Here is a 15294-nt window from a genome sequence, read left to right as displayed (position 1 = left end):
ATTCAATATTGATAAATGCAATCTTTTGTCGTTTATCAGAGCCTCAAAAGTGTTGTTTTTCCAATACTCGATGCATGGCAGAGCTCTGTCACGAATATCATCTGTAAGCGATCTTGGCATTACGTTTGAGAGTAAACTGACATTTATTAGCCATATAGTTACCATTTGTAACAAGGCGCTTAAAATGTTGGGCTTCGTCATGCGTACTTCCCGGGTCTTTTCGGATGTTACGGTATTAAAACTTTTATTTAATTCTTTAGTCCGAAACAGACTTGAGAGTGGGTCTATTGTTTGGGCACCGCATCTGTTGAAGTATGGCCTTATGGTGGAGAGGGTTCAGAAGAAATTCTTGAGACACCTTTACTTGAGGTTATATGGATACTATCCGTGGCTTTATCCAACTGACTTTCTCTTAGGCATGCTTACATACTGCAGTCTGCAATTTAGAAGAAATCTTTATTTAGCTAAGAATTTTTTTCGATTTATACGAGGTATAAATGAGAACTCTGCCATTCTGGGCAGTGTTGACCTGTGTGTCCCTGATAACTATCTTAGAAATAGAGAACATCAGTTGTTTATTCTCCCAAGGTGCAGAACCGACCTGCCACCGGTAATGCCAATTGGGAGGGCGATAACTATGTTCAACGAAATTGCTTCGGGTGTTGATATATTCCACCTACGTGAGGATGAGTATAGGTGGACGTTGTTTTATAAATTCTTAAAATAGGGTCTGTGTAACTCATCCGGTGTACTTCCTTGTACCTATCTAATTTATATTTTTTGTATGTAAGTACACTTTTCTACTGTTTAATAACTACCTATCTATCTCTATACTGACCTATCTATTTTTTATGTAATACTGTTTTATATTTCTTTGTTTCTAAATGTCATGTTGTGAACGTCTTAAACTTATAATTTTTAATGTCCACAATATGTTAAAAATAAATAAATTGAAATATTATTAGTAATGTATTTATATTGCAGTGTTGTAAACTTAATTATGATAATATTTTCAATGGCAGCACACAATGCAATGAATTCTCCATATAGATTTGATTTCTGCCAAGACGGGATTAGGAGTTGCCGGTTAACGAGTTAGTTTTACAACTGTGGCAATTGAAAGGAGAAGTGTTGCACTTAATAACGCGAAGGATATATGCACTCGTAAATTCGCAGAAGCCGTCGTAAAACGGTGCTTAATAACAAATACCTTCTTTGTGTAAACGCCATAATGTCGAGGAGTCTTTTGTTTGGGGGCCTTATCGCCGTTGTAGTGGGTGGTCCAGCTTCCATCGGAGGAAGTGTCCCTCTGCTCGCTCTCGTAGCCTGAACCCGCCGAACCCGATCCGGAATGAGAACCCGAACCCTCCTCGCCTTTGCCGTTGATGGATACTAAAACAGCAAACATAACATAATGTATTTTTATCGATTATTGGAATTGTCGTTATTATGAGACAATAACAGCCAGTGTTCAGGCGAAGAAGTTGGAAAAAGAATTGCCTCATGGAATATAAACTACATTTCCCTTCTACCTATCCTAATATCCAGCGGCTATTCTAACATATCACTTCAAATTTTCAAAATCAATCAAAAAGTTATAAATATGCTGTATCGTACATATTCATACAGTCAATTATCTCGTGATGTGAACTGTCTGAGATTTTGTGCCATTCACAAAACACATGTAACTTAATGTATTGGTGCACTGAAAAAAACATCTGATTTTCGCGTATAACTGATTTTATTTGAAAAATGACGCATTGGCGCACAACTGTTTTTTCATTCGTCTTGGCTAGCCGTTTGACGTCACTGACTCGGCATGGCCTTGCCTGTGCGTATGGAAAAGAGTTGTAACATTGTGCCCAGTTTTGGTTTATGACCATTTCCTTATCGAGGTGATTTTTAATGTTCGGCAGGGCGTGTGGTGGCCGCAGTCTTGGATAACTGCTCCTGGGACATTTCCAGGCACAAGAAAGTGATAATGCTTCTCATCTAAACTTTTCGATGAAGCTTCATCGAAAACCATCACTGCATTTTGCCATATGATAGATTAACATCATTCGCCCATCCAATACAAAAGGACCACAAGGTCCACAAGTGCTAAAATCTTGATTTTCTGTTTTAAAGTGTCGCAAATTTGCGCCATTTCAAACTATTTCGATATAGCCAATGCCATCTGTGTAAATTGTCAAATAATATCCTTTTTCGATGCCTAGAAAACTGTTTAACCATAAACATCCTACTTTACCGATTTTGTCTGGACATTTCAAGAAATAAAGTATTTCTGCATTATAGTCTCTGCATTTCTGCTTTGATAGTTGACGAATTCGTATGTACGCGAAAATCTGCATTTGTAAATAAATTTAAAAAAATGTACAGAAGATTGAAATTGGTTGAATAAAAATATCTACACATCAAAATAATAAGGTGTGTACATTAATTTTTTATAATTGTTTATAATCATTTGGTTTTGTATTTTGTTATACTGAAATGTAAGATTTCCTAATGTCGTAAATCTGCGACACTATGCAGTAACATACAAAATTTAATGGAATTTTCGAAAAAAAAAATCATGCAGTAAAGGGTTAATGCAAAAATAATCGTAGTGTTGGGTCACTCGTGTGTGGTGTTCGATGTGTAGGTAGAGGATGATGATAATGACGAAGTCTATGATGTAGCAGGGTGAGATTTATTAGTAGCGTATCGGTACAATAGTATATTATACATGATAGTTACTAGCTAAGTACTCTGATTCGAGTGACATTGAGATAAATTGTTCTTCGTTATTTATACAATAAAAATTAATACATTAACATTAAATTCTGTTACATAATCATATTAAACTAAATATAGAATCAGCGTTTTAAATTGAGTAGCGAAAAGAAATATTATTTGTTAATACAGTTGTAAGAAAATACTATGAGAAATGTTTATTCAGCTCATACACCGTAATGGTATAGTGCTGTGATATGATGTAATAATACACCGTCTCTTATTTCGCCTAATCGACTTGCTGGTCTAGCTGCGTTGTTTACTGGAAATGGATTGGGAATATATTATTACTGCAAAGTAATTTGATATTTTTATAAACAATAGATATTCGATCACTTATTATTCTGCAGCTACAGTAGTATTCATAATATAATGCTATTGTAAAAACACCTAAGCCACTTAAAAGATAATGAGAAATATATGAATATTATAGACATTTAAATCTCGAATTAAAGCAGAGTCGTAGTTTGAATAAAGACAAAATAAACATTTACAAATGAAATACAAACATTGTTACAGTGTGTTGAATATAAAAACATTGGATCCACGGTAAATTCTATTGAGGAAGCATGTAGTTATATTAGGGAACAAGGTAAATAAACAAAGCGATGCTATCTGATAAAATAAGCCATATGGTGATAAGTACTCCATCTACAATTTTAGGGGTTTTTGAGACAAGACATTTCTAAGAAAGAAAACTAATTCATTCTGGAACATCATAAATATCTTTTTCAAATTGTTATATCGACGCAAAACGTGCATACATTATCTATTGTGTATACCTACATGTATAGGTAAAAGTCCTACACGTCATGTAACAATATCTAATTATTAGTTTCATTGACGTTTCAAGTTGTCCTCAGTTAATCGCAAATAAAATTATAACATATTTTTGTTTAAATCCAGTAATTCAGTAAAAAAAAAACAATATTATAAATATATAGGTAATAAAACGATTTCTACGTAAGTATTATAACCGTTTCCGGAATCTTTATAGTACTGTGTATTGGCAGCACCAGGGAACTCGGAAATAATGGGAACTGAAATACCTAACGGGTAAGGAGAAGCAGGCAACCGATCTCGAGTAAGGAAGAATACGGGATAAATTTAAACACGTGTCAAGAATACGTCATACGTCGAATACTGACAACTGCTCTCGGTTTATGCATTGATGATCATTTAATATTGGTGTATTATACACACTATTACACGTCTATAATACGTGGTTCATTTTCATAGGACATTCACACATTCAAAACTATGTGTCAAAATTTACTGTATTGGTACCTATATAGCCTATCGGAATTTTATTTATTATCTGTTCTGTGGGTAGCACTCTAACCACTGAAAACTATAATGCAACCAGCATTGTCAACTTAGCGTTTTTCTTGCCAGATCTAGCATTTTTAAATAGGCATCTAGCTTGCAAAATTCGTATCTGGCGTATGGCGTTAAATCTAGCGCTTTTCGGCACCGCAAACACCTTACAATTTCTCATAATAAAGCTAGAATATTATACCAAATTTGCTTTAAAATTAATAGTGTGATTGTTTATACATTATAATATCTAATAACAAAAATGCTTCATATAAAAAATTACTGAACATCTTACTTGCATTGATTTTATGTTTTAATTTACCAGTTTTAAAACACGAATTTCTTCTTCAATCTTTAATTTGCTATTGTGAAAACATTGTTAATAATTATGACATGTTTTTTTGAAATGCTAGTTTCTAGACACCTTTTGAATTTTGAGAAAATCTAGCATTTTTTTCTGCCATGTAGCTTATTTTCGTTCCCTATCTGGCATATTTTTGTGGATGACAGTTGGCAACACTGCATGAAACCATCATGCAACGATGATATACATACAGGCTACCGAAACACCTAGGAAAGGAACAGCAAGGTACATAATATGTGAATGTAACAGCTGGTGGTACTGGCACCCGGTAATATTTGCTAGTTTATATAGGTATATTTGTTTATTTTGTAGGCATGTGAGACGATCCAAATGGCCAGTAACAACCATTGATGTTTTTATCTATCGAATCGAAGATGGAATCTCACAAACAGCTTACTCAATCCGTCGCTTCTCAGGCGGTACAAATCCATTCACAGTTTACTTATCCTGTAAAAACAAGAAAATTTCTATACTCTGGATGCAGTATTTTGTTGTTCTTCTGCGGTTAAATCAAAGTGAAGAAACACAGACGAAATATTCAGGGCGGCATTCTCAAGAGACAGATGGCCCTTACGATTAAATCTGCTTCCGATATATTTATTTATAACATCATCGTTCTGAGCTTTACAAGATACTGATTGGAAACCATTTTTAAAGTGTGAACACGTTAGGCGAGGTTATAATATCATCCAAAGCGTTTTTATTACACAAAATGGTGCATAATGTAAATTGTATTGATTGCATATTACGTATTGACATGCCATAGTCACCAATGTACAAAAATACTGTTCCATGACAAAACAGAACATGACAAAACAGAAAATGACAAAACAAAACAGTGACAAAACAGAACAACGATAAATATAACTATGACCTTTCAGGAAAAATATAAATTGAATATTGAAATTGTCCTATCTCTATTATGTTGATAGATTTTTAGTAGCACAGATTTTCAATACACCATAATAAATCAAATTATATACCTAATTTCTGCATTCCTTATCGCTAGAAAGCCTCAAATAAACGGGACTTAACTCGGTGTTGCCGGCAAGCTTAGGATATCTCCTCTTAATCAATATAATATGTTTAAAATGATTGGGTGACTAGGTACAACGAAATAATGACCTAACCTAACCTAACCTAAATAGATTCCACAAATATTAATGATTCATTTTTCCCCTGGCTGTTCTGTTTTGTCACTGTTCTGTTTTCACTGAGTTGTTTGTTCTTGTGCTGAACCAACCTGCCATCGGTAATGCCAATTTGGTGGGCAATACCTATGTTCGACCAAATCACTTCATTTATTGATACATTCCACCTACGTGAGGATCAGTTAAGGTAGACGTGGTTTTATATATTCTTAAACTCTTTCGGCGTACTTTCACATATTTACCATAATATATTGTTGTATTACTACTCTTGTACTAATATTGCTTTTATTTCTTTGTTTTTCATCTCATGTTATGGAGAAGAAACATGCGAATTTTGGCAGGTGGTAGGTATTGCCATTTGGTGCTAATATATAAGATTATGCACATATTTACAGTGTTTTGAATCATGAATAGAGCAAGCTATAGACAGAAGAAGATTTTAATTAATTTACCTAACGTAGTCCAGGTTACTTTATTTTATAGATAATGATGGTTCCATGATAGATAGGTAGGTAGGCACTACACAATTTCATCGGACTATTAAACGACCTCTGAAGACGATAAAAAAATTGAATAGGTAACAGATTTGTGTTCCTTGGAGTTCTGGCACTAGCTCGATAAAAAAATCAACACTTGTTGTGCCATTTAAAGATATAAACTGTTGCATAAAAAATCGTAGTTACTATTTGATTTTTTATTTTGTAAATATTATTAATTCACGAAAATGAAGCAACACGCGAATGGTTTTATGACTAATAAAACGAACCCAAAATCACATAACGCCACCGCATGTGGGCCGGATATAAAAATGCATGAGATTTGATTTTTTTCTATCGCCGTGACAAGACAAGCAGTGTGATAATAATTAATATTTTGCGCTTTCCGATTTTTGGTGCAGAATTAAATATCAATTCTTGATTAAAAATAAAACATAACAGATTTATCTAGCAGTATCAATATTACAGTATACGTATTCGTGAATTACTATTTTGCGGGCCAAAAAGAGATCCTCATCAATGACACTCAGCTCGAACAGGTGAAAAACTACGTCTATCTGGAACAACAAGTGTCTATGGATGGATGTAGATATTTTTGATGAAATTATTCGCAGAGTAAAGCTGGTGTCTTCGAAAATAACCTCCCACTGTGCCTAAAGCAGTGTGTACTTCCCGTAATCACAAATGCATGTGAAACATGGACCCTAAGTAAAAGAGAAATCCAGAAATTTAGAGTAGCACAGCGTGGTATGGAGGGGTGCATGCTGAGCATAACGTGAAAGGACAAAAAGAGGAATGAGTGGATAAGGAAACAGACAAGGGTTTGCGATGTTGGTAATAGAGTTTGCTAAAAACCTCAAATGGGCTGGACATATAGCTCGAAGAAGGGACAATCGCTGGACGCTGGAAGAGGTACAAAACGTCCGCAAGGTAGACAAAGGCCGCTGGATTGATGAAATGGTAAAGTTCTGCGGAAGTACGTGGCAACGCAACGCACAGGACCGAGAGAAGTGGAATCAGCTTGGAGAGGTCTTCCTCCAGCAATGGACAGATTCAGGCTGATGATGATTCACTCATTACAAATCCATCGGGAAGGTAATGTCGCAAAAAGATGAACCGCACCCAATCAGACGAAAGGCCCTTCTTCCTTCGATAGACAAGTCATAAACTGAGAAGTTCACGGAAAATAATAAATTATTGTAAGTGTCGGAGAATTGAGCGTAGACAATAAACTAAGTTATATTTTAATTCAAGGTTGTTTTATCAGCTAATCGGATCCCTTTTGACAGCGGCGTTCGCATTTATATAAATACAGTACACTTCATCAACACGTCACTATCTCTTGAGAATGTATTCTGCTACGAGCCCGAAACGACGACGAAAAGAAGAGGAAGTACACGCGGTGAAAACCCAAAAATCTATCACGATTATTGTTTTGTATTGTCATTATTAATTTTCATCAATTTCGCAAACAGTATCTACGATATTTATAGTACATATGTTGAAAATGTTTGTGAATCTGTGCACGCGTGTAATTTTTGGTCAATGTCAATTATTGCCCGCTTGCGAAACTGAGATACCATGTTTGGTTATTTAACGCCTTGTCCACATGGCGCGTGTCTCGCCGCGAGTGTATGTGGACACCTCTATGAGGTCATCTATACCCCGACCGTGCGCGACAGTCATCACGGCCGGCGAGAGTGCTTGTGGACGGCTAAATGAGGTCACATGTACCTGTACCTCGAATGCCCGCGAGTCAAAACGCGCTATGTGGACAAGAACTTACGACTTACACACTGACTGCTTTTAAATATTACCAATATTGAATACGCGTTTATGACAAACTTTAATGTATATTATGATACAGAGAGCTTCTGAAAAAAACCCATATTCATTAACGAGTGTTTTAAGTTTAGTGGATCCTATATTTATTCATACTAGAGGATTAAACCCTTATACAGCCTCGCACAGAAGGTAACCCACTTCCCATTATTTTTGTGAACCCTCCGAACAATAAAATTGAGACTTGAACTCTAGTTTGAATGTATAGATGAGTTTTCTCTCTCTTGGAATTAAGTCAGTAGAGAGTAGGGATTGCAATACCTAATGAAAATACCTATTGAATACCGGTATTAATGCTGGTATTCGTAAAATAATTGAAAAAAAAACAGAAGTAGGTATCTACCAAAGTATAATATTTTTGTATTGCATTGATGGTCACCAAGGACGATGAAGGGCCACGGAAGTATACCAGACATCGCGTAACCTAACAAAAAATACAGTCCGTTAAGCCTTTTATGTTAATAATTAATACATTTTGTTTCCAATGTCAATACCGAATATATCGGTATTATCTAATGTTTAATACCGGTATTTCGGTATGGAAAAATACTGGGAAATACCGGTATTACAATCCCTAGTAGAGAAGGCTGAGAGAATCGATATATACGTTTTCTGACCCACAGTAGGTTGTAGAACGTAAAATACAGCCGATTATGATGAAACTTGTAGTTAGATTGCTGATTTAATTTTTACCTAAGTTAATAATAATCGTGCACTGGACTAACTATATATTATTATTTCGGTGTGTATCATATAGGAATCTAATTAATATGTGGCTTCTACTTTACTTGTTGACCTAGTCGAGGTGAAAAAATCTATTTCTCAATAATCGGCTTTGCGGTGCGGGTTTCTCCGCATTAAATAAAATTCAATATGCTCCAAGCAGGTCATGGGATTATTGAATTTCCTCCGTAAGTGAAATGTGTTGCCACTAGCAAGAATGAAGAGAGATAAAAACTTCTTTTTTAGCCAACTTCCCATCCAAAGACACCGATGGACATTCAGATCAAGTTCGCGAGCAGAATCAAATTTCAAATAAAACTCTGCTTGATTTTGAATTAATGGTTTATAGAAAGTTTGGTACCTCTAAAATTGGTTTGTGTTTTAACAGAAAGTCTCTAAAGAGCTTGCTATAAATATATACTTAATATAATATATTATAACATAATATATATAATATAACAGTTGTGATACTCTAATAATTAATACATTGGTTCCGAACCTTTTTCAAGACCAGACCTCTATTTACAGTTGTTAAGACAAAACTGAAGATTTTCATCATATTTTCCGGTAGGCGTAAAGTGTAAACCATATGAAATTATGAATTTAAATAAGATGTAATATAATACGGCATTTTTAGCCTATTTACGAGCAGCGCCACACGCAGGGCAATCACTGTGCAGCAGTGGCGAAGCGTGGAGGTAGGTTGCTAAGATCCGCCATAAATAGTGCACATTAAACTTTGTCAGTCATACGTATTTGTTTTCGTTGAACTAATAATACAATTTCCAGATGGTTATCTCAGGGTTTAATTGAATTTTAAAAACTAACTAACACAATTTGTCAATTGCAGTCTTATTTTAATGAAAACATATTCGTATTAGTGACAAAGTTTAGTGTGCACTATTTATGGCGGATATAGCCTATCTCCACCCTTCGCCACTGCTGTGTAGTTGTAGTAGAATAGGTTTTATTCAATGGCTTTCGCCTTCTAATTAATCAGCTGATATCAGATTATAATTACGCTAATTCCGTAACTGTCCAACGTAAAACCACAGAAAGGCTTAGTGAAAAATTTCGTAATATTATCACAAACGTCCATCACAAAACAAGAATTAATTTGTCGCGTTTTTAACAAGCAACCAATAACATGTCATGTTTCTAAAAGCGCGTTGTAAATATGATTATAATATTATAATATCAAGCATGACACATAAAATGTTGCTACAGACATAACGATTTATAGTTGCTTCTTTTGTAAATATTATGAAAGCTTGGATTAAAATTAACCCGTGGCTTAACTAAGCAATGCAATATAATATTTAAAATATTGAACGATTTTAGCTACCTTTTGCATGAATGTGAAATTTTGTTTAGAAACATAAGAATATATTACCTACCAACCTACTAATTTTATCACCAAATTAAAACGGAAATGATTACTAAATACGACAATGTAGGTCAAATGAATCCAGCGGGTTTATTGTATAGACAAGCCTGCTTTCGGTCTGCTACGGCAGCTAAATAGGGTAGGAAAGTAACGAATTATTAACACTTGTAAAAATTACAATAAGTTATGTAGTAGGCGGGGTAAATTCAGAAGTTAGTAGCATCTGCTGGATTTGTTAACCTTTCTCTGCCGCCACAAAAAATTCAAAAAAAAATAATATTATTTCCCCCAAAAAAGTTTGCCGTGTGCACATCTAGTTGATTTGTAGCCTAAATGATGTGCTACGACTTGGATATAAAAAGCACAGGTTCAGATATTATTATCCTTTAGTAAGTGTAATTGAGTAATATATAAATAGTGATATGCAATGAGAGAATAAAAGGTAAATACAATAGAAAATAGCCAACTATAAAAATATGGTAACCGGACAAAACAGAAAATGACAAAACAGAACAGCCAGGGGAAAAATGAAACATTCATTTTTGTGGAATCTATTTAGGTTAAGTTAGGTCATTATTTCGTTATACCTAGTCACCCAATCATTTTGAACATATTATATTGATTAAGATGAGAATAATATATCCTAAGCTTGCCGGCAACACCGAGTTAATTTGAGGCTTTCTAGCGATTAGGAATGCAGAAATTAGGTAAGTATATAATTAGATTTATTATGGCGTATTGAAAATCTGTGCTATTAAAAATCTATCAACATAATAGAGATAGGACAAATTTCAATATTAAATTAATATTTTTCCTGAAAGGTCATATTATATCGTTGTTCTGTTTTGTCACTGTTCTGTTTTATCATGTTCTGATTTGTCATTTTCTGTTTTATCGTGTTCTGATTTGTCACTGTTCTGTTTTGTCATGGAGCCAAAAATATATAGGTACCTAGCCACAGAGTTTTTGATTTCGCATATGATTTATCGTGTCCTACATGTAAAACCGTAGAAACTGTAATTCGTGTACCTACAAACACCAAACTATAATGTTATCCCTCCTATGTAATATTAACTTTTCACCTTATAATAATCTTAGTGTATGGTCTACTGCAGTGCTTCGCAACCGGTGTGCCGTGGCACACTGGTGTGCCGCGAGACAATGCTAGGTGTGCCGCGATGCAATAGCCAAATTTGCGTACATGGCTAGTAATATATTTGAGCACCTGCATGAACTTAATAAAATAATGCAAGGTCAGAATGAAAATATCTTGACGTTCTATGATAAATTAAAAGAATTCAAAAATAAACTCGAACTTCGGCAGAAGAAGTTAAGGCAAGGATCTCTACAAATGGTCCATAGGAACTACCAGACCACCATTGAAAACAAGCAATCAATTTTTGATCCGTCTCAAAAACATTTAACTTTGCTGCAAAATAAATTCAGTACCTACTTTCATACAATCAATGCGACTGGAGACGAAACCCTTTTGCAACCAATGCCGAAAATTCTATAGAAGCGCTTTTCCTATAAATTCGAGAAGAATTTGTTGAATTGATAAATGACGGGACGCTAAAACTGAACTTCGCCGATATTCCATTGGCTATTTTCTGGATTTCGGTTAATAAAAAATATCCTCCGATTTCAGACAAGGCTATCGCAGTTCAATTCCCACTGTAGAGTCAAAAAAAGTCGCCTGCGGCGCTATTTTACTACGTTAATATTAATATTTTAAAACATCTGATTGTAGGATATAATTATTATTATTGTGTCATATACTCGACAAATAATTATTCCTAACCCGACAACTAACTATAATTATATTAATATAATATAACCATACGAAAAATCGGTAAACATAAAATCAATACCATTAATTTTACCTCCAACACTATTTGAAAAACGCTATTTTAGAGTATCACGCTGTCTTTAACCTTAGCGATAGGTAGGGGGTCTCGCCAAAGATCTCAGGATGTGGGGTCCATGTTTTGGTGTATAAATTGTTTTACGTGTGGTGTGCCGCGGAATTATGGGAAGTACCTTTGGTGTGCCGTGGGTGGGAAAAGGTTGCGGAGCACTGGTCTACTGTTTAATTGTTTGAATGAATAAACGAGTCTGTCCTGACGACTTTTCACTTTAACCTCTGTGTTTTAATATAATATTATGCTGTTACATATTTTACAATATATAATTCATCTGTGCCCCGTTCTCTAGTCCAGGGTTTCCCAAACTTTTTCTGCAATGGAACACTTCGCAAACCCGGAAATTTTAACAGAACACTTTTAGATTCATTCCTACTAGTTAAAATTTAAAAAAAAATGTTATTAAAACACATTGTTTATTTAGTAATTATATATTTTTAAATATACAATTATAATATAATATAACATGAAAATATGAATAAATAAAGCACATAGGTAATGACTTTGATAATTTTGAGTCCTTGAATTGCATATATTCTTGATATCAGGCACAATATTGGTAAGTTTCATTCTAATATCTGGTGTGGCGTCGAGCCTGTTCCTGCACTTTGACTTCGTTGCAGCATAAATAGAAAATCCCACTTCGGATAAATAATTAGTAGAAAACGTAAGTAAAACAATCATGGCCCAAACATCTTTGGCGGGCCCCCTACAATTCTCTAATGTTAAAGGCAGTGTGACATATCACATTCACATTTTTCAGATTTTGTTACAGCTCAAATTGAGGGCCCTTATTCAGTGTATTATTAAATATTTTTTTCTATTTTTAATACATCTACTTTCATCGTGGAGTTGTCGAGTATCAATACGCAATAATCAAAAATTATAGCGTTCAATTATATATTTTTAAAATTAACAAATGATAATTCATGAAGTATAATAGCGACTTTTTTTTTAACTGTTAAAGCAAATTTGTGATGTGTGTTTATCTCACTTATCTGATCAACCCGCCACGCCGGGCCCACCCAGAGCCCGTGCCCCCAGGCTAAAGCCCTGTCAGCCCCTCTTGTGGGGGCCATGAAAACAATAATAGCTTGTTTTGAAAAATTGGGGCACTCTTATACAAATGGATTTCGAACCCAGGAATCGTCCTTACTAGTTTTCAGAAAATATTGCAAAATTGTATAAAACCTTTCCAAATTGTCGCGGAACACCTATTCAGGTTCGGCGGAACACTGGTGTTCCGCGGAACATAGCTTGGGAAACCCTGCTCTAGTCTATCCCTAAATGTAGAACTCCCTAGCACCACCACGCAGCATCCAGACGGGAGGAGTACTCACCACTAAAATTTTGCACTCACGAATCGAATATCTAGTGTTAAATTGTCAATTTGCTCTTTAATCAGCGATTTGATCTCCATGATACATGTCGTTATTTATATAGTTTTTAAAATTTATTTTTGTCTGTCTGCTTATTTGTTCAGTCTGCTACTAAAATAAACTAATTTCTTAGAGGTTTATCTCGATATCTCAAAGGGGTCCGACCTTAATATTATAAAACTCATTTTCATCAAAAAAATAACGCATTTTCAAGGCAATGTTAGTGGTCAGATTAGCAGTGATGAGACGCGCCCCTAGATCCAAGCATTGTGCATATTATTGATTCGGAAAACTAAATTGAATTAGTATATTATTTCTTCATTTTGTGCATTTACCTAGAAAAACAAACAATAAAATACTACTATTTGGAAAGCGCTTCAGAGACTATTAAGAGCCATTAGTTAAAATTTGTTGCAAATAAATAAGGCGCGTATAGTATAGTGGTATGTGTGCATGGGCGCGAAACCCGAGAGATGCAGGTTCGATCCTGCTGGGTGTCTTTCTTTTTTCAAAAAAGATTTTTTCTATTGGTTATAATATATTATTTTCTCAGAAGTGTTTTCAAAATGATGTATATTCAATAAAGTACTATTTTACACTAAGTAGGTACCTATAAGTATGTATAGTATTTAATTATACATAGGTACTTATTATAATACATAGATAAAAATTAAAATTTTACTTTTACATAATAAATGTTAGTTTTTACACTACGATGTGACATATTATGTGTATATAAGAAAATAACTTATTAATAATTACCATCTGAATCATCGACCCCATTCCACGGCAGCGCTGACGTATCTTCATTAGCAGGTGGCCTGAGCCTCTTTAGGCATCTCGTGCAGAACGTGTGAAGACATGGCAACACTCTCGGTTCCGAATACGCCCTCCTGCACAGGGGGCAAGCGAACCGCTCTTCCGCTGACGTTCCCGCTCCGCTACCCTCGCCGCTACACGCGCCGCTGTCCACGGCACTATCCGCACCGCTGCCCGCCGCTATCGCCGCTCCCAGCGAGCGACGCTTGGCTGCGATCGGCTCCTCCGACTGACGGCGCCGCGAGAAACTGCCGAAGATATACGTCACTTGATCCGTTTCCATATTTTGTATTTGATTAAAAAAAACACTTTTTAATTTAAACAATTAAATGGTCTTAAAAAATAATTTGAGAATAGATTCAAGTATCCATAAGATGGGAAAATTAGTGACAATGTAATAAAGCGCACAAGAATAACAAAATAAACAGATTATTCACAATATTATTGTTGTTGTTAGCATAATGTAGAAATATCACGTTACAATTTAACATTATTAGTTTGCCTAGTTTTAAATTTCCAATAAATCTATTTTACTGTTGCCAACGTAGCCATTATGCAGATAATCGTCGATAAAAATGCTTATTTTTTTCTTTATTACTTAATTATTGTATTTAAAATGGTCACTGCAACAATATTAATTATTAGTGTGAATTTAAATAAGTAATTAGTTCTATCGAATTAAATTAATACGATATCACAAATAAATATATTTTGACAGTTCTTCGAATTTGAAAATCGAATGTAAAAATAAAATGTTGCCACTTTTGAAAAAATAAACCACACGACCGTCGCGGACGCGCGCGCTCCTATACTGAATTTTTAACTGCTGCTTAGCTTGTTAATGGTTAGCTAAGATCACTTGTATGGCTTCCACGTGACAGAAACCCCTCAATGCCGATTTGCCGGGGAAAATGTGGAAAGCCTCAATTGCCTATTTCTGTGCCAAGTGCTTCCAGTAGTAATGTAATATGTATTTCGATTCCAGTTATCTTCTGTATATGTCACATATAATCAATCGATATTCAACCCAATTCTGTTTTATTGAATACGAAATTAGCAGATACCCTGATTATGTACTTGTAAATTTATTGAGTTAACGTTAATCGTCATAAAAGATATCG

The 15294-nt window shown here is 34.8% G+C and overlaps 1 protein-coding gene across 1 annotated transcript in view; it reads right to left on the bottom strand.

The window, feature by feature from the left end:
- The window catches only part of LOC147066519 (E3 ubiquitin-protein ligase TRIM45-like), a 31006-nt gene extending 16550 nt beyond the window's left edge, over window positions 1-14456 (bottom strand). The window contains exons 1-2 of the mRNA XM_085955549.1: window positions 14117-14456; window positions 1211-1392 (exon numbers count right to left, since the gene is read on the bottom strand). Coding sequence (XP_085811675.1) covers window positions 1211-1392; window positions 14117-14456 — 522 coding nt within the window. The remainder of the gene's footprint in view (window positions 1-1210; window positions 1393-14116) is intronic.
- Between the last annotated feature and the right edge of the window lie 838 nt (window positions 14457-15294).

Source organism: Rhyacophila brunnea, unplaced genomic scaffold, assembly GCF_057557595.1.
Source record: "Rhyacophila brunnea isolate RB1 unplaced genomic scaffold, BYU_Rbru_1.0 scaffold_5, whole genome shotgun sequence".
NCBI classification, from domain to species: Eukaryota; Metazoa; Arthropoda; class Insecta; order Trichoptera; family Rhyacophilidae; genus Rhyacophila; species Rhyacophila brunnea.
This window is presented reverse-complemented; position numbering and strand designations above follow the sequence as displayed.